Raw genomic sequence first — 25,034 nt, 5'->3', positions numbered from 1 at the left:
CAAACAACAACAACAACAACAACAACCCGGAGAAACATGGAGGCGTCTCCCATGAGACTAGCAGAGCATTATTATAGGATTAAGATGCAGCCCGGCAAAACACGGAGCTGGCTCAAATTGATCATGTGAGCCGGAGTGTGCCGTGGCCCGCAGGCGAAGGACGCATGTTGTTTCACAAGGTAAGATGCCTGCCTGCAATGCAGTACAAGTGAGCTCGCACAAGTGTGCAGGCATCTCTCGACACAGCGAAGGGCACATCTCTCCTCCCCAACCACAAACAAGCCAGTTGTCAAGCGTGCGTCCGTTTGAAACATTTTGCACAGCCTTCCCTAACGCTGAAACAATCCGTCTGACTGGGGGGAGTTTAGCTCTGGCCTAAGAATGCAGATGACTTCACTAACTGGGTATGACACCATCTATCTAACTGGGTATGACACCATCTATCTAACTGGGTATGACACCATCTATCTAACTGGGTATGACACCATCTATCTAACTGGGTATGACACCATCTATCTAACTGGGTATGACACCATCTATCTAACTGGGTATGACACTATCTATCTAACTGGGTATGACACCATCTATCTAACTGGGTATGACACTATCTATCTAACTGGGTATGACACTATCTATCTAACTGGGTATGACACTCTCTATCTAACTGGGTATGACACTCTCTATCTAACTGGGTATGACACTATATATCTAACTGGGTATGACACTCTCTATCTAACTGGGTATGACACTCTCTATCTAACTGGGTATGACACTATCTATATAACTGGGTATGACACTATCTATCTAACTGGGTATGACTATCAATCTAACTGGGTATGACACCATCTATCTAACTGGGTATGACACTATCTATCTAACTGGGTATGACACTATCTATATAACTGGGTATGACACTATCTATCTAACTGGGTATGACTATCAATCTAACTGGGTATGACACCATCTATCTAACTGGGTATGACACCATCTATCTAACTGGGTATGACACTATCTATCTAACTGGGTATGACACCATCTATCTAACTGGGTATGACACTATCTATCTAACTGGGTATGACACTATCTATCTAACTGGGTATGACACTCTCTATCTAACTGGGTATGACACTATATATCTAACTGGGTATGACACTCTCTATCTAACTGGGTATGACACTCTCTATCTAACTGGGTATGACACTCTCTATCTAACTGGGTATGACACTCTCTATCTAACTGGGTATGACACTCTCTATCTAACTGGGTATGACACTCTCTATCTAACTGGGTATGACACTATATATCTAACTGGGTATGACACTCTCTATCTAACTGGGTATGACACTCTCTATCTAACTGGGTATGACACTATCTATATAACTGGGTATGACACTATCTATCTAACTGGGTATGACACTCTATCTAACTGGGTATGACACTCTCTATCTAACTGTGTATGACACTATCTATCTAACTGTGTATGACACTATCTATCTAACTGGGTATGACACTCTCTATCTAACTGGGTATGACACTCTCTATCTAACTGTGTATGACACTATCTATCTGTGTATGACACTATCTATCTATCTATCTGTGTATGACACTATCTACTGTATCTAACTGTGTATGACACTATCTATCTAACTGGGTATGACACTATCTATCTAACTGTGTATGACACTATCTATCTAACTGGGTATGACACTCTCTATCTAACTGGGTATGACACTATCTATCTAACTAGGTATGACACTATCTATCTAACTGGGTATGACACTATCTATCTGCTTTATAGGTAGTAAGGTGGTGAGATAAATCACCTACACGTCTCTGGAGGCACGCTCGTTAAGTAACGACGACGAGCACAAAGCTGCGGACGACACACGTGAGAGCCTTCCTCTCATCATTGTGGGAGGCTCTTTTTCAACCTCAGACACACAGACAGAAAACATCAAGACCATCTGACAACAGGCTTCTCTCTGAAGGTATTGCCATCGGGGTGATAATAACATTTCAGGAAGTTGCATCATGGGAAATGAGCCTCCGTGCGCTCTCTCGTGCACATGCGGTGGAGCTATGTAGCGCTCTAGCGGGCCGACTCCCAATCAGCGGCAGAGTGACACATCAAACACCGGCCGTAGTGGCGAGAGCAGATCAGACGGAGAGATGTTGCATGCTGCTCGGAGAGATGCAGTAATAGACCCTTCTCACGGGGGCCATTTTGTGTCGAGAAGCCAGGGTAAACACAGGTGCAAGCAAAACACTAATGAGGGTTTCCAAATCCCAATCATGGAAGTTGGAAACCCTCATTAGTGTTTTGCTTGCATCTGTGTTTACCCTGGCTTCTCGACACAAAATGGCCCCCGTGAGAAGGGTCTATTGGAGAGGAGGGGTGGATGCAGAAAAAAGGATTCCGTTGGACCCCGCTGCTGAGCCAAGCAGAACCCCGGAACGGCAGAGCCTCTGCAGCATCTGATCGCTTCCTCCCCCATTTGCAAAACAAAGATGTGGAAACAGAAGAGAGGGAGAGGGAGAGAGAGAGAGAGAGAGAGAGAGAAGAGGGGGAGCCTTCAGGTTGAGCTCCACACAGATGCCCCAGGGAGCTCAGAGCTTCTGCAGGGCCGTCTTCACTGTGCTGAGGCACGCTGCTTCTGCATACAATTATTAGCCGAAACAAAGCAGAATAAGACAAGCTGAAGAACGAGGCTCTATAGAAAAGGAAGAATCCTGATGCCAGTATATTTTCTGCTTGGTGGCGAGGAGAGCTACACACATTAGTATTGATCTGAAAACGCAAAAATGCATCAGAATACACAGATAAATGAATGAGCATCAATATTGGGGTATGTGTTTGTTTGTGAAGTGTTGGCATAGTTAATATGCAACCTGGGAACCCTAAATCAATATGGAATATGGCTGAGGGTAAGAACATAAATTCCAATCCAATCCACTCTAGCAAATTGACTTTGTTTCCCCTGGGAAAAAGAAAGTTTTGCAGGTTTTTCCACAAAGAATGTAAGCTATCTGTGACCATCCTCTTGAATTTGTTATTGCACGCTTGTAATTGATTTTGAAATATTCAGTGATTGAACAGATGTTTTCAGGGCAAATCTGCAACCTGCTCTTCATATAAATCCTAATTTAATCTATGGAAAACAGAAAGAAAAAGCAGAAGTCTAACACTTGCTAAAGAATATCGGTTTTTACAGACAGGGTTTGTTTACCTATTTTATTCTCATTCTGGAATTCTCATGTGAAGTAGTTGCTAAAGTCAGACAATTCTAACTTTGACTTTTATTGAGTACTAATTTTCTTGCGTGCATCGCACGCTTTGTGACTCTCTATGACCTTCCTATCCTTAGCTATGGCCCCTTTTCCCTAGCCCCGCCACCTTTCCTGACCACGCCCCATCCCACCACCCAGATATACCTAGCCACTCCATCTAACCACACCTCCAATCCCGACTCTCTATGGCCCCTTTTCCCTAGCCCCGCCCCCTCCCTTAACCTGACCCAATCGGATCCGCTCCAAAATGGAATGGGTTCTTCGTTGGCCCATGCTACACCCTCAGTAGTTTTTCTGTAATCCTGCAAACAAACAAACGGACAAACTAACAAACAAACAAACGGCACCGAAGACATAACCGCCTTGGCAGAGGTAAGGAAATATTAGACTTTGTATTATACTAAGGGCGGCTTTAGCTCAGGAGGTAGAGCGGGTCGGCCAATGACGCAAGGGTTGGCGGTTCGATCCCCGCTCCCTCCCAGCTGCTGTCGCTGTGTCCTTGGGCAAGACACTTAACCATCCTTGCTCCCGATGGTGTGTAGGCACCCTGCGTGGCAGCCTGCCGCCATCGGTGTATGAATGGGTGAATGTAGACTATCTACTGATTGTAAAGCGCTTTGGATAAAAGCGCTATATAAATGCAGGCCATTTACCATTTACTATATCACCTGGTTACTAAGGGTGGGGGAAAAAATCGATACACCATAGTATCGCAATATTTTGCCTGACGATATTGTATCGATATTTGGACGGCAAGTATCGATATTGCAAAAAAAAAAAAAAAAAAAATGTTCGCAGGCCATGCCATTCCAGGCCACCGGGCTGCTATAAACTTTAGTTCCAAGGCCAGCAGTAAACAAACGGTAGCATATTTTCATTTTGTTTTAACAGTAACAGTTTTGTCATAACAGTAATTTACAAATTCCCCAGTTACTGAATGGGCTGCACAAGATGTTTTGTGCAAGTGAAGTGAAGTTGCATTGTTCAAAAACTACCTAAGTACAGTAGTCCACCCACACATCCAGTTAAGGTGGACTGTAAGTAGACTGTAAGTAGACTGTAACTAACAGTTCAGTTTGTCAGGTGCATGCAACTATGACATGACTTTATGAAAGTTGTTGGTCTGTCTACTTGACAATGTTGCTGCAATAAAATGGTTGAAGTCAGATGTACAGACTGGAAAATTGTTCTTATATAAACCAGATGTTGACAAAGTTTTCCTTTGGGGACATAGGTCCCTATTCTCCCACAGGCCTTCGGCGCTAAAACGGGCCTTAAACGCAAAAAAACGTGCCTTGCGCCTGTTTCGGGAAAATAGCAATAGGCTTTAGGCTGCCAAATGCGCTTTAGGCCGAATGGGCGTGGCGGAGTCCCTGAATGCGCCGAAGTGGGCGTGGCGGCGCTAAATACCGGCGTACTACTATCTTCCAGCCATCTTCCGACCTGGCCGACTTTTAGCGCTTTGCGCTTTTGAAAAGCTGGCCTAAAGCAGGATTCTGTGCACCGGGGACAGGAAAGTGAATGGAGAATACAATATATAGAAAAAAATACTTTAGAATACAATAGAATATAAGATTGCAACCCTTCTCAGGCTTTTTGGGTGAAGCTGTAATGCAGTTTCATAAATTTAGTTTAGGCTATCATAATAATCCCCATTTATGTGTAATATAGCTCTACGTTTTATTACCCCCCCCCCCCCCCGAAATTAGCTAGGCTACTAATATTACTAATATTCCTAATTAATATGTATTATTATTTCATTCAGATAATTGACATTATAGGCATGTATATCGTTTAATGTGAGAGAAAGGGAGAGAGAAAGAAAAGAGAGAAAGAGATAAACTGGATAAACTGTTGTGTAGCGCTTCTTCAAACCCCACTCTTCATTACAGCTATTCATTACAGAATTGTCTGTTGTATTTATTTTTTCTGTGTGCAAAGCATAGAAAGTTATAATTATTTCCAAATGTTTCCCCCGTCTGTGGCAGCGGAGCTGTCCGAGGTGCTGAACAAGCGCAGCGCATAGACGGCCACCTGGGGCGGCTCACTCAGGCGGTCCAGGACTGGGCGCGGGGCGTCGGCGGGGTAATTCTCCTCCCCAAACAGTGCGCGATGGTACATTTGAACCTGAATGGATAGATGAATAAACAACTTAAGTAAAGAGTTGTTTTGTAGCTATTCAAAATGAATGGTGGACAGATATATCACCTGATTCGCCAGCACCATCTTCTCCTCAGCTGTGAATTTAGTGGATCGGTTTTCGTCTGCCATATTGATCACACTGCGCCAGCTGCTGCCAATCTGGCTTTTAAAGCCCCTCTGATTGATTACTGAAGATTTTATTGAGAATGAACATATTTGTCAGAGCCTGTGGGCAGGGGGTGGGGGGGACGCATATATAGGCCAAATAAAATACTATTACCGTACTCAATAATAAAATCCTGTAAATTAAATAGAATTAAGTTATCAGATCCAGTAAAAGTGATAGGTGTCATTCAGAGGATGTTGCATCGTGCAGTGGGGGAGGAGAGATAAAACGATATCATTCTGGCCATCTAATCTCATGACATCCAGCCATAGGCAATATTTTTTTCTATCAGATGCATTTAGAAATTATTTTCACTTTGGTCTTGCTATAGTGTAGCGTATTTACATGCTTGCAGTATTTTAACTGCAGTTATTGGTTTGAGAAGCATAATAATATGGAATAATAGCCTATATATGGAGATAGACAGACCGGATGAAGGGAGGGGGGGGCGGCGGAGCCCTTGGCTTTGTCTGGTTTTACCGGATTTGTCCAGGAATTGGAGCTTAAAAGGCAAGCGTGTGTCTCTTCCCTGCAATTCTCCAATGAGCGGACAATGCATAATTTTACGCTTAAAAGGCGTGGTTATAATGGTTGAGGCTGAGTTTAGCGCCGATACCAAGATATCAAGTGCGCCTTTCCACGCCCACTGCTTTGCGCTGCGGCTGGCGTTCGGCCTAGAAACTGCGCGGCTGCAACGATAGAGCCCATAATTTGCAGTTGAAAAAGTAAGAAATCGCAATATATCGAAATATCGCAATATTCAATATATCGCAATATCGGCGATATCGCAATACTATCGTATCGTGACTCAAGTATCGTTTTAGTATCGTATCGTGGGCATCTGGTGATTCCCACCCCTACTGGTTACTAGACAAACATTTCTTTAGTATTTTGGTGTTGCTCAGCTTGGTTGAAATATGTGGTCTAAACAAATCCACAGCATTTTAAAACACTGTACCGCTGTTACCAAAGATCGGCTGTTCAAATACCAGGAGGAAAAGTCTGGGTGGGGTAGAGTGAATGTAAATACTTTCCCTTCCTCAAACACTGGTCGCCGTGTCCTTGAGCGAAGGCACCTAAACCCTAACTGCTCCTCTACAGCTGCTCAGCCTTCAGGTGGGAATGTGTGCAGCAAGCCCTACACGGCCCAATAAAGGTTGATTATCATCATTTTGGCACCATTTATCTGTGCCTTTCATTAACTCATTGAGTGCCAATGACGACAATCGTCGTCATTTCGTTTAGTGACGTAGAGTGCCAATGACGACGATTGTCGTCAATTGCGTTTTTTGACGGTGGGACATGGATCAATGCCTAATACATCTCCTGTAAAATTTTGGGGCATGTTGAATGTGTATAACCTATTTTACCGACCCATTAGGTGGCGACAGTGCTCTCCAGATTAGAGAAAGTTGAGTAAAAACAGCAGAAAAAGCCGTGATGAAACCATTCTCATAGGCTTTTCGCTGTCGCGCTGGGAGCCGGCGCACAACGGTGGGGGGCTCCGGAAATAGACTCTGGGTGCAGCACACTTTGAAACGCGCAGCAGAAAGCCCAGAAAGCCCAGAATCGGACGCAGCTTCATCCCAGCTCACAACCGAAACCCCAGAAACGAGCAAGGCGAGCCCGATCCAGACTCCCCCGACGAGCGGCGGCCATCCGAACGTGGATCCGCAAGCAGCAGAGACTCGCCTGACAAGCAGCAGAGCGAGCAAAGCCACCAGAGACACACCCACGGAGGAGGAGTTTGCACTAGAGGGGGGTGGGGGTGCTGTTATATTGAAGGAAATTACTGTTCAGATGTTTCAGGTCAGAAAATATTAGTTTCAGAGTCAGTGATTTGCTTGAAATGCCTAATTTCACAAAAGGCTCAATATCTCAGCTTCTAGATGGAAACGTGTGTTTTTGCTGTTTTTGACCTATCTTCTCCGGCTGATAACTAAAGAACGGAAAATGATATCAATAAACTTTTTTTTGCTGCTGATACAATAGAGTCTCGTCGTTCTTTGTGCGTGTTCGGTGTTTACATAGTAATATCACACAATATTCTGTGGGCCTCGAGAAATCACTGAAAACGCTCTGAAACTCTGGCACTGGGAGCGTCCGTTCTCCAAAGTGGCTGGCACTCAATGAGTTAACTTTCCGCCATAATTTAACAGCTATGTGCCTGTTGTCTAAATGAATTAGGCTCAACTGACATGTGTACTTGAAGCTACAGGGAACCCTTTCCCAACTGTCAGACATTTCAGTTGAGAAACTAGCAGCATGGTTAAGAGAAGATAACGATGATACCTATCCCAGTTGATTGCCGCAGGGATCTTCATGAGAGAGCTCACAGGGATCTTCATGAGAGAGCTCACAGGGATCTTCATGAGAGAGCTCACAGGGATCTTCATGAGAGAGCTCACAGGGATCTTCATGAGAGAGCTCACAGGGATCTTCATGAGGGAGCTCACAGGGATCTTCATGAGAGAGCTCACAGGGATCTTCATGAGGGAGCTCACAGGGATAGCCAAGTTAAATATGCTCTGATTACATTTCATTCCCCCCGTCTGCTGTGGCAATGAGAACAAATGGCATTGTTGTGGCTCCTGATAATGCTAATGGTAATGCTAATCTGCTGCAGTGGCACTGGAATATTACAGTCAAACAGGCTTTTAATCGTGCATTCCTTTATCGCAAGATAACTGGGATGTTGAGGCTAAATGGCGTCACATCCGTTTTGTTAGCGTTCCATTTGCAGAAAACTTGAGCTGGGAAGTTCACTGTTCAGATCCAGTCGCCAGCCAGGCTAGCCATCGTTAGCAATAACAGTTGATAACAAGGCATCTCGGAGCATTTTGCGCATACAAACACTGCAGCCTCATGTCCACACAGATATAAGTTATGCAGTGCTGTGTGTACAGCTGATTTAATGAGACACAAACAAAACAGAAGTGCTAAACAACATTACTACGATTAACTACTGTTGTTGCGCGGCCCAGCCATCTTGGATTTTTGAGGTCGGGGCTGCTGAGGCTCCTACGAGTTTGGAATGGGAAATACCAGCTCTGGTGACGTCACTGTCCCAGCTCATGACCTTTGAACCGTAAGATTGCAGTTCCCAGTTATAAAGCAATGCACGATAAGGACGATATCAGACATCAATGAGATTCTGCCGGGTTCTTTCAGCTGAGAAAAAAAAGCTATTAGCGCTTTAGCTCTCTGGCCTATTCCTGCTAGACGATTTGCTTGATTAAGGTCATTTCAATATGACTTTGTAGTGTGTATCCCTTTCTCTGCCAACTCGACAAATTAACAGTCTCTCTCTCTCTCTCTCACACACACCCCAACAAGTAGACCCGCCACACACCACACATACTAAATCCAGCTTGTATACAGACAGGGTCGCTGTCCCTTCCACAGCGTGTCCTTGACACCTCCTCTGGCTGTGACAGTCACTACGCAGCGGAGCAGTTCTTGCTCCACACTCTGGGACAGCTGCGTCGCTTTCACCCGACGTGAGAATCCAAGAGGGTGAAAAACACCCACTTTCCCCAGGCAAGAGCACGTCCTCAAAAGTTCTTCTTGTTGCTCGTCGTTGGCCTAATTGTACAGTACTTTTGCCCCGCTGTTTCAAGAATGAATGATTTGTGGCCTAAAGCAAAGAATATATCAATGCCAATTTGAACCCGAGCACCTCACATTATTATTACACCTATTGTTGCTGAACATATAAGAGGCATAAGTGCCTGTGTTTGCACCGACCATGTGTTTAGTGCAGCTGGGTCGGAGTGAGAATTCATACCAGTAACGGTGGCCTCAAAACACACATCTATCAAACGATATAGGGTTACCTGAGGCGATGCCTGAATAAGCCTGATGATAGAGGGTAGGTGCAGCTGTACTATATTCCCACCTGGAAAATGTGGTCATAGCTATGTTTGCAAAGATCCTTTTGCAGGTTTGATCATTTCCACTGAAATAAGAAGTCCCGTGACCATAGCGTTCCTGGAGATGCCGTAGAACGATTTGGCCAGGTGGAGCTAAAGTGTTTACCCAGCGATGGATGAAATTAAGATTTCGGCCTTGTGTTTGTGAGCGATCACAACAGAGGTCGTTGCAGATCAACAGAAAGGGGTGTCATTGTAGAAGAGGCAATATTAATATTAATATAATATTAATTAAATATTAATTGCCAGGTGCCAGCCAGTGGCCATTGTTGGCTGTCTAATCGGCAGGTTTCATCAGCAAGTCTTTTTACAATATTATTATTATCCGCACCGTGCATATTGTTTTCTCTCCGTCACCTCTGAAGTCAGTCGTGTAAAACATTTCTCTGCAGGAAGAGGCTCAGCCGGGTTTTCCGCGAATCTGCATCCCGAGTTCCATCAATTTACATTAACGAGTCATAACGAGTGCTGATCTGGGTCAGTTTGTTCATTAGGGAGGCGGATCATCGATCGGGTCTTGGCCTGGTGCGCCGCCCGCCCGAAATGAAGACAGAAACGCAGGCAGACAGAGTGGCTGCCTGCAGGAAGGCATGGAGGAGCCTCAACAGCACAGAGACAACTTTCAGCCAGATGTCATTATAAATAATGCATGAACAATGGAGCCAGAGGAGGAACCTTGGAACAGCTAATTATTCAGCCCCACATTTCAGCATTTCAGCAGGAGAAGTTCAGGGCTCAATAAAGATGGAATTCAAGCTATCACTATTGTTGCCAGTCTGCACGGGAATACACTCGTCGCCATGTACTAGCAGGAGCAGGCAACCTCTATTTGTGAAATAAGTTGCTCTGTATGTAGTACTGTCCTATGATAACAATTAAGCACTCTCAGAGTGGGAAAAGGAATCCGCGTTTGAATATCTGGAGAATAATACATCTCTGGGCTGTGGAACATGCCCCTGGTTATACTAAGCTTTCCCGATGTTTGCACGCTGTTCAAGGCAGGCTTTGAGCTTCTGGCGATGGTCTCCTAAGCATGAATTGCTATCCAAGGCTCTTCCAGGGGAGCAGCGGCATAAAACAGCCTCTCCACCCAATTAAGAGTCACCCACGAGCGTGTTTGGGAAGCCTGGAGGATCTGCTTTCTTCTCCGTTTCCTCTGTGAGTCCTATCTGTGAAGTCCAAACACGCAGCGGATCCCCCGTGACGTTCACACACACACAAATGTTCTGCCATTTTGATCTTATTAGTGTGCAAATGTGCCGAATTCCACCGATGGTTGATTTGATAGGTTGATCTTCCGATTTAGAAAGTAGTGGAAATAGATAACTATCGGCTCATTTAATTCTCATATAGCTTCTCCTATCTTTATTTCTTTCAACCTCTGCGCTGTCATTCGCTATTAAATGGGAAACCGGCTTTATTATCATATTTTACCGAATTGCATAATGTCCTCTTGGTCTAATTTTCCCGATTCTTCATATCCTTAATTACACTGGCTGTTAGCGCTGGAGCATAAATCCTGTGGGAGCAGAATAAATGGCTGAGTCCAGTGACAGGAGCAGAAAAACCCACAGCTGGCAGCTTGGCTGGGAGCTCAGTGAGGGAGCTCAGTGTCACTTACCTTGATGCTTCAGCATCATGTTCACTCGTCATGTACATGGCCTTCAATTGACTAAAGACCTTTCACAGAGTACAGTTAGGGTTGGGTATCATTTTAATTATTTTTACCATGCCAGTGGTACAAAAATACCAGTACCCTTAAAGTGATACCGATACCAATAGAGTAGTACTTCATTTGATATATCTTCTTCTTTTCTTTGTTTGTTTGGAGCTCAAAATCGCTCGATATCTCAATTACTGTTCAACCATCTTGAGAATGAGCCCTTTCCGGAAGTTAGATTTTCCTAGATTTTCAGTAGGTTCTTCATTGATACCTGATGCAGCATTTGTGTGTGTATCCCTTTAAGACCGCGAACCGCGGTCTTAAAGGGATACACACACAAATGCTGCATCAGGTATCAATGGGTTAACATGCCCAACAGTACGAGACGAATCCATCGAAAACCCTTTTGTATCAATTTGTTCAGGGTTAGGTGCTCTTTTGTTCATATATTGACTGGTCTAATGGGTTAGTTTTCTGTAAATCTGTACATTTAAACATAACATTTTAGAAAATTGTAATACAAAAAAAATATTGTCTTCATGTAAGTAATCAACTGGGGAAGTTTCATGATGATATCTATTAGTTACAAGAATTTTTTGGGGGGGCCCTCTTGGGACGCCATCTTGGATTTGTAAATAAATTAATAATTGATGGTAATTTCACTCATTCAGTTGGTATTCCTTGAGCCTTAAAACCTAAAGGTAGACACCAACGCACCTTTCTAAGTTGAATAGTAATTGAGATAATGCCATTTTAAGCTCAGCGGCCATATTAGATTTGGCGCCATGGCGATCCCGGGGGTCGCTGGCTCGGGCGCTCTCGCTAAATCAATAGAGCATGCCCTGGGCTATATCTGAGCCAAATTTGGTGTTTTTGCACGAATTTGTGCGAACTGACCCTAATATCTCCCTAAGGCTTTATGGTGGGCCAATCACATGTCGCATTAAATTGAAGAACGCTTGTGGTGATTGGCTGTGAGCAAAAGCATACAAATAGCCCCCCCCCTAGTTCTGTGCGCAAAAATCACTATCTCATGCAGGTCAGATACATGCTGACTCTGATTCATATGTGCATGAAGCATTAGGTTAATTAGGTTAAAATAGATGTCTCAAAATACAAAATACACAACATATTTGCACACTATAGACTCTTTTCTCTTTCTGCCTTTTCTACAATATATTTTCTAAGATATTAAAGTTGTGGATTTTAGTAATTGAGCGCTCACCAGGAGCGACTTGAGTACAATTTAAGGGACCATTCCTAATTATTCTATTTATCACTGTCCTAAATCAAATTAATTCCTAGGCGACCAGGCTGATCATCACTCCCGTCTCTGCCCCACTCTGTGCTAATCTCAAAGAGCAAAGGAACCGAGGAGCCATTTGCCAGAAAAGGATGTAGCAATTTTCCCTCATTAAAAATGTAGCTGGTAATATAGCAGTTGCAAACCTTAGCAGCCCTCTGTGGTTGCTTGAAAGGCTGCACTGCTCTTTGATGAACTCCTTCTTTGCACTGCTAAGAGAGAGATGAGAAAAGCTGGCCGTGAGTGAACAGTGAAGTATTGTTCATCTGGTGAGTGAACAGTGAAGTATTGTTCATCTGGTGAGTGAACAGTGAAGTATTGTTCATCTGGTGAGTGAACAGTGAAGTATTGTTCATCTGGTGAGTGAACAGTGAAGTATTGTTCATCTGGTGAGTGAACAGTAAAGTGTTCATCTGGTGAGTGAACAGTAAAGTATTGTTCATCTGGTGAGTGAACAGTGAAGTATTGTTCATCTGGTGAGTGAACAGTAAAGTGTTCATCTGGTGAGTGAACAGTGAAGTATTGTTCATCTGGTGAGTGAACAGTGAAGTATTGTTAATCTGGTGAGTGAACAGTGAAGTATTGTTCATCTGGTGAGTGAACAGTGAAGTATTGTTCATCTGGTGAGTGAACAGTAAAGTATTGTTCATCTGGTGAGTGAACAGTAAAGTATTGTTAATCTGGTGAGTGAACAGTGAAGTATTGTTCATCTGGTGAGTGAACAGTAAAGTATTGTTCATCTGGTGAGTGAACAGTAAAGTATTGTTCATCTGGTGAGTGAACAGTGAAGTATTGTTCATCTGGTGAGTGAACAGTAAAGTATTGTTCATCTGGTGAGTGAACAGTAAAGTATTGTTAATCTGGTGAGTGAACAGTGAAGTATTGTTCATCTGGTGAGTGAACAGTAAAGTATTGTTAATCTGGTGAGTGAACAGTGAAGTATTGTTCATCTGGTGAGTGAACAGTAAAGTATTGTTCATCTGGTGAGTGAACAGTGAAGTATTGTTCATCTGGTGAGTGAACAGTAAAGTATTGTTAATCTGGTGAGTGAACAGTGAAGTATTGTTCATCTGGTGAGTGAACAGTAAAGTATTGTTCATCTGGTGAGTGAACAGTGAAGTATTGTTCATCTGGTGAGTGAACAGTGAAGTATTGTTCATCTCGGCGCTGGCATGAGCTCCCACTGAGCCACTCGCTGCAGACACCCAAACGCACCAGAATGCAAAGTGGACCTTGGAACTGAAGCAGAGGCATATCTTCAAACGAGATGTGTGAAACCTGCTCGTTGCTTAACTAACGAGTGTGTTATTATTCAGAATCAGAAGGATGCGATCAGCTAATTACTGGCAAGGGAAGAAAGCAGTTAATTGGTGGACTGTGCCAACCTGTTGGCCTGCTTTGTCTCTGGTATAGGCCATACGATATACCGTTTTAAGGTATACCACAATATGCTTTCTTTTATATACACGCCCACGGGGGGCATGACAGCCATATAACGTTTTTAGGCCTTCACACTCACAGAGCCATTGTGACATAATCAGCATCCCTTCCCTGCTTCCCACTGATGATGTCACCGAGGATGTCATTTGACGATGTCACTTGAGTGACTTGACTGATGACATCACAATTGCTTGAGTGACATCACTGATGACATCATCACTGATGACATCACAATTGCTTGAGGGAAATGAAAAGAAGAAGACATCACCGTAGTATCAGCCTGATCTTATCTTTCTTAATCTTGCACTGATGGGCAGGCCGGCAGCAGTAAAGCGCCTGGGGACCATCTTCAAACATTGTCGTCACTGGTCACGATCTTGGAGAAGGTAATAGAGTAGGGAAACAGTGGATAAATCCAGAAGGAGGCGGTAATGCGACATAAAGGATGCCAACTGCCATAAATCACCACAGAAGAAGAAGATAACGATCTTCTGCATGTTTTTTCATGTCGGTGTGAATGCGGGGGATTCTCCGTGTGATTTGATGTCTTGACATTTGCAATGTGCTATGATGACAGCTTCAACTGCAATGCCAGTCCTAATGCTGCTTGTGTAACACTGTGTAACCTGCTGTGGATAAAACTGACACCTCCTGCCTCAGCAGCTGTTGCTCTTATTGTCTTTGCTTTCAGCATTTCCTCATTATGCCTCCATGTTGGATAATCACGCGCACTCTATAGTCCCATTTAAATAGCACTCAGATTAGTCAAAGCGCCGTCTCTTGTGTTTCTGAAAGCCCACGTACGGATTTGCTGTCTTTGATGATCAGTTGCGATATGCTTTGAGTCCTGCCTCGCGGTTTTCACACAACACCTGTTTGCCAAGACAACTAGTAAACAAATATGAGCCCTGCCCATTTCAGATGCCGGATCTCACTGGCCAATGCATCAGAGAATAGTCTTATCAGAGGAGCAGCACGACGGTTAAAAGTAGCTGTTGGCTCTCTATCACATCACATTATGTGCCGTGGTCCAACAATCCTCTTGATATTTTTGATGAGGTGGCTGAAGATAAGCATGGAGAGACAGGGCTAAGCAGGAGAAGCACAGCAGCAGAGTGTACAAATTCCACATTTGTAAATCTCCAAAGCCATATCATTTTTGATTGATGGTGAAGCAAATCCAAAACATCTATTTTGAATATTACCAGTCATCTTAGCGATGTTGTTAGATGATGTGTCTGGCTCCTCTGTACTCAAAATACTGTGAAATCATAAGAAACAGAGAACTAATTATGCTTAAAGAAAGGCTGGTAGCAACTGTCACCAGGTAGATAATATATTCAGCAAGAACCCAGATGTACGGGTGGCCTGGAATTGCAAAAGACAAACCGCACTTTACAACACGGAAATCAAAATACAAAGTCAGAAAACACAACTTCACAAAACAAAGCATCAAACCCCATCACCACATCACTAAACAAATCAACGTTTCTTTCACAAAACATAGTAATAGAAAACAATAATAAACGACAAATCACAAAACATACAGTAACAGCATTTCATGAAACAACTCAAACAAATCACAAAACGCTTCATAAAATGAAAAGGGTAGGCACAGGTTTCTCATTGCTGATTGGATGGAGAATAAGTTTGAGTAACTTCTGTCTTCATGTAAAAGTCTGATGACATCATGTCTCCTAAAATATGTCTGAACTATATACATATATATATATATATATATATATATATATATATATATATATATATATATATATAAAGCTCTTTATCAGGAAAAGGCAATGTAAGAAAAAGAAAAAGAAAAAAAAAGTGTATGTACATGTATGTACAGTAAGTGTGTATATGTGTATGTATATGTACATACGTATGTGTATATATTATATACTTTGTTTATTTTGTTTGTATATTGAGGTACAACCGGATGTTATGTTTATATATAATTTGGTGTGATAGTGTCTTGTAATCCCATGTGGGATGGGCCAGAAATGGCATGACACGGAAATAAAAAAACTAACTAACTAACTACCGTATATATATATATTCGTTACCTCACTCATTTCTGTTCAAAGCTAATAGGCATCTAGGAGCAATGGACCAAAACATGTAAACAAACCCACATGACTCAGTCAGTAAACAGCTGTTTTATGTGCTGTCCAATCAGCAATGAGAATGGGGTTTTTTGAGGTAGAGACCAAGTATAAGCCCAGATAAGGTTTCATGTCTCTACCGTTGTTTGTTTTGTCTGTTTATGTTTTTAAAAATGTGCAAATAAAGAAAAGAAAACACTTGGAACTACCCTTTCCATTTTATGAAGGGAGGTTGTGTTTAGTGATTTGCTACTTTGTTTTCTATTTTGGTCATTTCCTTGGTCAAATGTTGATTTGTTTTGTGAATGGGCAATTTATTTGTGTTCTATTTTGTTAATCTGTTTTGTGCCACTGTACCTTTGGTCCAAAGTGTCAATTTGACTATCAAAACTGACTTTGAAAGTCTCAGATCCACTGCTTATCCAATCCTCCATTCATCCTTCTGCACAAGCACCTTTCTCTGCTACCATATGGCCTCTACGTGGTCTTACATCAGGACCAGATTTCAAAGTCACAGATTCGCAGGCCAAGCATGCAGACCCTACACACAAAGCCACAACACTCTATCATGCAGTGCTATGTCTGTGATCTACATAAAGAAGTCACAAACGAACTGCAGTGAAATCAAATGCGTAGACCTACCCAACTACCCAATGTCATGGAACTCTTCCCAGGAGCTGTGGGGAGAAGTGTCTGTACTGGGCATGCTCAGTGTGCCATCTCCATGCCCTGATTGTCCTGCTAAAGGCCCCAGGGCAAGCATGCTGTGGGCCCCTCTGTCTGCACATCGACAGAGCAGATGTACAATGTCCATGGTGGAGGACATCTGCTCTGCTCAGTGTAACACCAGGCAAACAACACCAGAAATGACTCCGTGTACAACGAGTACACACAGTCGTCTTCAAATCCAGTATTCTGATTTGCATAAGAGTGCAAATGTACAATCCGACGCGATGTGCCTGAAGAGAGTTTGTGTCTGAGGTGGCATCTCTCGTTGGCACTGAGACCACATTTGACCATCCACTCGTCAAGGTGGAGGCTGGGATTAGAGCCAGTGCCAGCCTGCTCCCCCTGTGAGATCTGGAGCGTCGAATTTCATGCCATGTGTTGTGTCCTCGGGCTCCGGGGAGCCATCATACTGTAACCGGCGAGCCACGCCCAGAGTCCCAGCCTCCTGACCACCTTCCCTCCACCTGTCCTCTGCTTGTTTGTGTTTTGGGGCATGACAGGAAGTGAGCGGAGCATGCTCGCATGGCTGAAAAGGATCAACAAAGCTGTTGTTTTGCAGCCTAGGGGCCTGTCTGGATAACACATCCACACGGGAGCAGGAGGACTTTGCTCCCATATATTTGTGATTGAGAGAAAAACACAGTTGATGCTTTGCTGTGTGGTTTTTCATTCCATAAGCCTTGGGGCCCCTGAATGATCCACCACACTGTCTGTGAGCGTACATTTGATAGGCTTTGCAATGGCAGTGCTGCTATAGCAGATCAATTCATATTGATCAGGGAATACAGACACTGCTCAGAATATCAAAGTTGCCCACAAGGAGGTTAGAAATGGCTTTTGGGAGTTAAACTAATCCTTACTAATGTTATAGATTTCCTACCTTTGGGTTTTATTCAGTCTCTGTGGTATAGGTCTAATTGCCAATTCATAGATAGGCTAGAACTGATGAAGTGCCAACTTAACCTTATAAAATTAATTAAAAAACTCGATTTTATCTTGAGCTAAAACTGGTATTTGGCGAAATTGGCACATTGATCGATCAATTCCACTGGCAGCCAATATGTATCAATCAACAGAATAGGAGAGAAAAAAACGCATCTTGCCAAAGATGAAAGGGGAAAAAATCGTGCGGGCTGATTTTCTGTATCAATGCACGGACCAACAGCAATTTATCTGGACCTAGGCTAGATATAGGCTAATCCAAAAAAACTACCATCCTGCGTTAATGTCCCTTTGAAATGTTTCCTTTGACAGAAATGTGTTAACGCTACGTGGTGTGCACTTCAGAGCGACAGTGTTAACGCTGGTGTGCACTTCAGAGCGACAGTTAACTGTGTGCGCAAAATTACCTGGAAAAGCACGCCCGTTACCTAGACTGTGACGGCGGGCGGCATTTCAACCCCCACACAGCCCGCTCAGCCCCCAGTGAAAAGATACGAGATGCTTCTCAATCTCAAATGACACCAAAATGAACCACTCACGTCTCGGAAGCGGTTCCAGTGCTTGATCTTACGGCTGTACTGGGAGATGGTGGACAGCCATTGCTCATCTTCCATGAAATTCCCCGGTTTCTCTCCTTCTTTGCCACTTTTCACATCGACCTGCAGCGAGACGCCGACCAGCAAGAAGAGGCAAGCGAGATTCCTCACAACGACCATGTTGCTCATGTTGTCTGGGCTGTATCCTATACTGCTGATGTCCCCCCGACCGAATGCTGCTGCTACAACAGACTGAACGGGAATGAGAGAGCGAGAGAGCGAGAGAGAGAGAGAGAGAGAGAGAGAGAGAGAGAGAGAGAGCGAGAGAGAGGAGAGGAGAGGAGAGGATGGAGAGGATGTTGGGGGGGGGGGGGGGGGGGGTAGCCTGCACTATCCAAATCTTTATTTTAGCTTTCTTGGTTTCATTATTTCAATGTTTCTTTTTATACACTTTATATTAAGGTACACACATTCACTATTTACTAGTTTCTCATTAGCAAAGCTAATAAAAAACAAGAAACAGCCAATATGCTTCTAATAATATGCATGCTAATTTAGCATGCATATTAATTAGAAGCATATCAATAACCGCATATCAGTAAGTAAAGTAAGGAAGTTGTTGGACAGGAATTACGATAGGGCCTATGCTTTGCTCATAAGGGCCATAAGGTGGTAGTAGTAGGCCTACAGTACCACTGTACTACCACCTTATAAGGCCCTACTGAGCAAAGCATATTAAGATCGTAATTCGAATTTCGTGTTACTTTTTTCTATTTGCGAGAAAACACATAGTCCTATACACATATAAAGTCACACACACACACACACACACACACACACACACACACACACACACACACACACACACACACACACAGTCATATAAGTAATATCTATTAGTCTAATATATTTATAGTTGGACACTATTTAATTTTTCTTTTTCTTTTTAATTCAATTGTATTTAGAAGCTTTGGCAATGCTGCTCATCTAATATCCATGCGAATTGATTGGATTGAAATTGAATTGAGAGAAAAGGAGAGATGGTTTAAAAAGTGTGGCTCTAGTCATAATCAACAGGGGGGGGGTGGAGATAGCAGCGATTGCTGCAATTGAACCCATACCGAAACGCACTGGTTTCCAAAGTGGGCTCCACGGACTGCCTATGCATGGGGTCGTTAGAGGGGACTGCCTATGCATGGGGTCGTTAGAGGGCTCCCAAAGGGGTCCCTGGGCGAATGACGTTCAATTGAGCTCAAATCCACTCTTAACTCATTCAGTAGGAGTAAGCACGGGGAGAGAATGCAATTGCAATTCTGATCAGAGGTTTCACTCTCTCTCCACTTATCATCTCCCCTCTTAGAGAGACAGACAATACAAATCTTCTCCTGGGACAAACCTTCATCATGAATTCAATGGTGAATCTATGTGGGACTCTTTCACGTGGAACATCATGGTGCCAGTAACACTATCTTTTCACAGCGTGCGCTTCATTAGCATTAAATATGCAACATTTAATAGCCGCTGCTGTGCTGTGATTTTGCCCCTGCGAAGCTGTGAGCTGTGCTGCATCAGACCATGGGATTCAAGCAAGACGGCCCAACTTCAACACTACACTTGTGGGTTTTGCCCATGGTTTTCCACGGACACGCCCACTTAGGAGACTTTCAGCAGGTCTGAGTCAACGGTTGACCACGTCCATTCAGGAGACTTGCTGCTACCGTTTGTTAGAATTGGCGGAGCTTGCGGTGACCCATCTATAGTAATATAATATCTATGACTTTACCCAAACCCTCCCCAACTGCCCCTGCCCTCTCGCCTGTCTATTCCATACCCATCATCCAATGCTGCGCTCAGATTCATTTGGGTTTAAGGTTACTGATATTGGCCGAGGCAGAGCGACCAGGCAGGGGGCGGTATCGCATGCCTGTGATGCTGCTTAGGTGGCCAAACGGACTCGGGACACTGGCGTCAAAACGCTTGATGGCAGCTGCAGACTTCCTGAATCTGCAGAGCTCTGCCATTGGGAAGGGCAGGGGAGGGAACATCCTGCAGAGACAGCTGTGCATGTCAACAGCGTGCGGCCTCCGGACATGATGTGTTCATTAAGGGCCTCCGGACATGATGTGTTCATTAAGGGCCTCCGGACATGATGTGTTCATTAAGGTCCTCTGGACATGATGTGTTCATTAAGGTCCTCTGGACATGATGTGTTCATTAAGGGCCTCCGGACATGATGTGTTCATTAAGGGCCTCTGGACATGATGTGTTCATTAAGGTCCTCTGGACATGATGTGTTCATTAAGGTCCTCTGGACATGATGTGTTCATTAAGGTCCTCTGGACATGATGTGTTCATTAAGGTCCTCTGGACATGATGTGTTCATTAAGGGCCTCTGGACATGATGTGTTCATTAAGGTCCTCTGGACATGATGTGTTCATTAAGGGCCTCCGGACATGATGTGTTCATTAAGGTCCTCTGGACATGATGTGTTCATTAAGGTCCTCTGGACATGATGTGTTCATTAAGGTCCTCTGGACATGATGTGTTCATTAAGGTCCTCTGGACATGATGTGTTCATTAAGGGCCTCTGGACATGATGTGTTCATTAAGGTCCTCTGGACATGATGTGTTCATTAAGGTCCTCTGGACATGATGTGTTCATTAAGGTCCTCTGGACATGATGTGTTCATTAAGGGCCTCTGGACATGATGTGTTCATTAAGGTCCTCTGGACATGATGTGTTCATTAAGGGCCTCCGGACATGATGTGTTCATTAAGGTCCTCTGGACATGATGTGTTCATTAAGGTCCTCTGGACATGATGTGTTCATTAAGGTCCTCTGGACATGATGTGTTCATTAAGGGCCTCTGGACATGATGTGTTCATTAAGGTCCTCTGGACATGATGTGTTCATTAAGGTCCTCCGGACATGATGTGTTCATTAAGGTCCTCTGGACATGATGTGTTCATTAAGGTCCTCTGGACATGATGTGTTCATTAAGGTCCTCTGGACATGATGTGTTCATTAAGGGCCTCCGGACATGATGTGTTCATTAAGGTCCTCCGGACATGATGTGTTCATTAAGGGCCTCCGGACATGATGTGTTCATTAAGGGCCTCTGGACATGATGTGTTCATTAAGGTCCTCTGGACATGATGTGTTCATTAAGGGCCTCCGGACATGATGTGTTCATTAAGGTCCTCTGGACATGATGTGTTCATTAAGGTCCTCTGGACATGATGTGTTCATTAAGGTCCTCCGGACATGATGTGTTCATTAAGGTCCTCTGGACATGATGTGTTCATTAAGGTCCTCTGGACATGATGTGTTCATTAAGGTCCTCTGGACATGATGTGTTCATTAAGGGCCTCCGGACATGATGTGTTCATTAAGGTCCTCCGGACATGATGTGTTCATTAAGGGCCTCCGGACATGATGTGTTCATTAAGGGCCTCTGGACATGATGTGTTCATTAAGGTCCTCTGGACATGATGTGTTCATTAAGGGCCTCCGGACATGATGTGTTCATTAAGGTCCTCTGGACATGATGTGTTCATTAAGGGCCTCCGGACATGATGTGTTCATTAAGGTCCTCTGGACATGATGTGTTCATTAAGGGCCTCCGGACATGATGTGTTCATTAAGGTCCTCTGGACATGATGTGTTCATTAAGGGCCTCCGGACATGATGTGTTCATTAAGGGCCTCCGGACATGATGTGTTCATTAAGGTCCTCTGGACATGATGTGTTCATTAAGGGCCTCCGGACATGATGTGTTCATTAAGGGCCTCTGGACATGATGTGTTCATTAAGGTCCTCTGGACATGATGTGTTCATTAAGGTCCTCTGGACATGATGTGTTCATTAAGGTCCTCTGGACATGATGTGTTCATTAAGGTCCTCTGGACATGATGTGTTCATTAAGGTCCTCTGGACATGATGTGTTCATTAAGGTCCTCTGGACATGATGTGTTCATTAAGGGCCTCCGGACATGATGTGTTCATTAAGGGCCTCTGGACATGATGTGTTCATTAAGGTCCTCTGGACATGATGTGTTCATTAAGGTCCTCTGGACATGATGTGTTCATTAAGGTCCTCTGGACATGATGTGTTCATTAAGGGCCTCTGGACATGATGTGTTCATTAAGGTCCTCTGGACATGATGTGTTCATTAAGGTCCTCTGGACATGATGTGTTCATTAAGGGCCTCCGGACATGATGTGTTCATTAAGGTCCTCTGGACATGATGTGTTCATTAAGGGCCTCTGGACATGATGTGTTCATTAAGGTCCTCTGGACATGATGTGTTCATTAAGGTCCTCTGGACATGATGTGTTCATTAAGGGCCTCCGGACATGATGTGTTCATTAAGGTCCTCTGGACATGATGTGTTCATTAAGGGCCTCCGGACATGATGTGTTCATTAAGGTCCTCTGGACATGATGTGTTCATTAAGGTCCTCTGGACATGATGTGTTCATTAAGGGCCTCCGGACATGATGTGTTCATTAAGGTCCTCTGGACATGATGTGTTCATTAAGGTCCTCTGGACATGATGTGTTCATTAAGGTCCTCTGGACATGATGTGTTCATTAAGGTCCTCTGGACATGATGTGTTCATTAAGGTCCTCTGGACATGATGTGTTCATTAAGGGCCTCCGGACATGATGTGTTCATTAAGGGCCTCTGGACATGATGTGTTCATTAAGGTCCTCTGGACATGATGTGTTCATTAAGGTCCTCTGGACATGATGTGTTCATTAAGGGCCTCCGGACATGATGTGTTCATTAAGGTCCTCTGGACATGATGTGTTCATTAAGGTCCTCTGGACATGATGTGTTCATTAAGGTCCTCTGGACATGATGTGTTCATTAAGGGCCTCCGGACATGATGTGTTCATTAAGGTCCTCTGGACATGATGTGTTCATTAAGGTCCTCTGGACATGATGTGTTCATTAAGGGCCTCTGGACATGATGTGTTCATTAAGGTCCTCTGGACATGATGTGTTCATTAAGGTCCTCTGGACATGATGTGTTCATTAAGGGCCTCCGGACATGATGTGTTCATTAAGGTCCTCTGGACATGATGTGTTCATTAAGGTCCTCTGGACATGATGTGTTCATTAAGGGCCTCCGGACATGATGTGTTCATTAAGGTCCTCTGGACATGATGTGTTCATTAAGGTCCTCTGGACATGATGTGTTCATTAAGGTCCTCTGGACATGATGTGTTCATTAAGGTCCTCTGGACATGATGTGTTCATTAAGGTCCTCTGGACATGATGTGTTCATTAAGGTCCTCTGGACATGATGTGTTCATTAAGGTCCTCTGGACATGATGTGTTCATTAAGGGCCTCCGGACATGATGTGTTCATTAAGGTCCTCTGGACATGATGTGTTCATTAAGGTCCTCTGGACATGATGTGTTCATTAAGGTCCTCTGGACATGATGTGTTCATTAAGGGCCTCCGGACATGATGTGTTCATTAAGGGCCTCTGGACATGATGTGTTCATTAAGGTCCTCTGGACATGATGTGTTCATTAAGGTCCTCTGGACATGATGTGTTCATTAAGGGCCTCCGGACATGATGTGTTCATTAAGGGCCTCCGGACATGATGTGTTCATTAAGGGCCTCCGGACATGATGTGTTCCTTAAGGGCCTCCGGACATGATGTGTTCCTTAAGGGCCTCCGGACATGATGTGTTCCTTAAGGGCCTCCGGACATGTTCAGGGGTTATCGTCATATTGTTGTCAGGGTGAATGTACTGCTCACACGGTTGGCCTGGGTTGTTTGAAAGCATTTTAACGCTATGTTCATCTGTGCCCCATTGACCTTTAAAGCTGGTCTTCAGCAACAAGAAGTGGTCAACTTAAGTGTTGAGGGTCTTTGAATGCCTGATCTTGTTTGGGTTTGACAAGGGTTTCTTCAGTCCTGTAGTCTATATAGACTCAGTCCTGTAGTCTATATAGACTCAGTCCTGTCTGTAGTCTATATAGGTCTATATAGACTCAGTCCTGTAGTCTATACAGTATACTCAGTCCTGTAGTCTATATAGACTCAGGCCTGTAGTCTACAGTATATAGACTACAGGACTGAGATAGACTCAGTCCTGTCTGTAGTCTATATAGACTCAGTCCTGTAGTCTATAGACTCAGTCCTGTGTGTAGTCTATATACTCAGTCCTGTAGTCTATATAGACTCAGTCCTGTAGTCTATAGACTGTCCTGTCTGTAGTCTATATAGACTCAGTCCTGTAGTCTATATAGACTCAGATCTCCTCTGTAACTGGAAAAAGGCTCTTATAAGGCTGAGACCAGCTCTTCCAATCCATCTGAAGTGGTGGCAAGGTGGACCAGACATAGGAGACAACAGGAAGTCAAACTAGTAATTGCAGTAAATCTATGTTTTGTGACTTGTGTGAGATATGGCATATGGGGAAAGAAAAAAAACTCTGGCATGGTTTTGGGTTTCTTTTTGCTTTGGTCCTTTTCTGATTGAATTCCAGTAGAACTCCTCCAGCCGTCATCTGGGCCCTCCATCAAGCATAAGATGCCGTTTAATTCCAGGACCGCTCGTAAACACTCAACCTGATAATGCCCCTGTCACTGTTCTCAAAACATCATCTCACCTCTCCACCTTTATGACAGTGGTGGGAAAACAGCCTCAGATGCCATTAAAAAAAACGCTGGTAAACATTCAACTGGAATTAGATCTCGTTATGGAGGGAGCCTAGACAAATTGATGGTGACACCGTCGTCTTTTGCAAAACAATGTGGGATC

General features: G+C 43.9%; 1 protein-coding gene across 1 annotated transcript in view; it reads right to left on the bottom strand.

Annotated features, from left to right (window-relative positions):
* The window catches only part of LOC310776031 (testican-2), a gene marked incomplete at both ends in the record, with an annotated part of 73,574 nt that extends 55,148 nt beyond the window's left edge, over positions 1-18,426 (bottom strand). The window contains one exon of the mRNA XM_083636179.1: positions 18,250-18,426. Coding sequence (XP_083492305.1) covers positions 18,250-18,426 — 177 coding nt within the window. The remainder of the gene's footprint in view (positions 1-18,249) is intronic.
* Between the last annotated feature and the right edge of the window lie 6,608 nt (positions 18,427-25,034).

The sequence above is a fragment of the Poromitra crassiceps genome, assembly GCF_964638095.1.
Source record: "Poromitra crassiceps genome assembly, chromosome: 4".
NCBI lineage: Eukaryota > Metazoa > Chordata > Actinopteri > Beryciformes > Melamphaidae > Poromitra > Poromitra crassiceps.
This window is presented reverse-complemented; position numbering and strand designations above follow the sequence as displayed.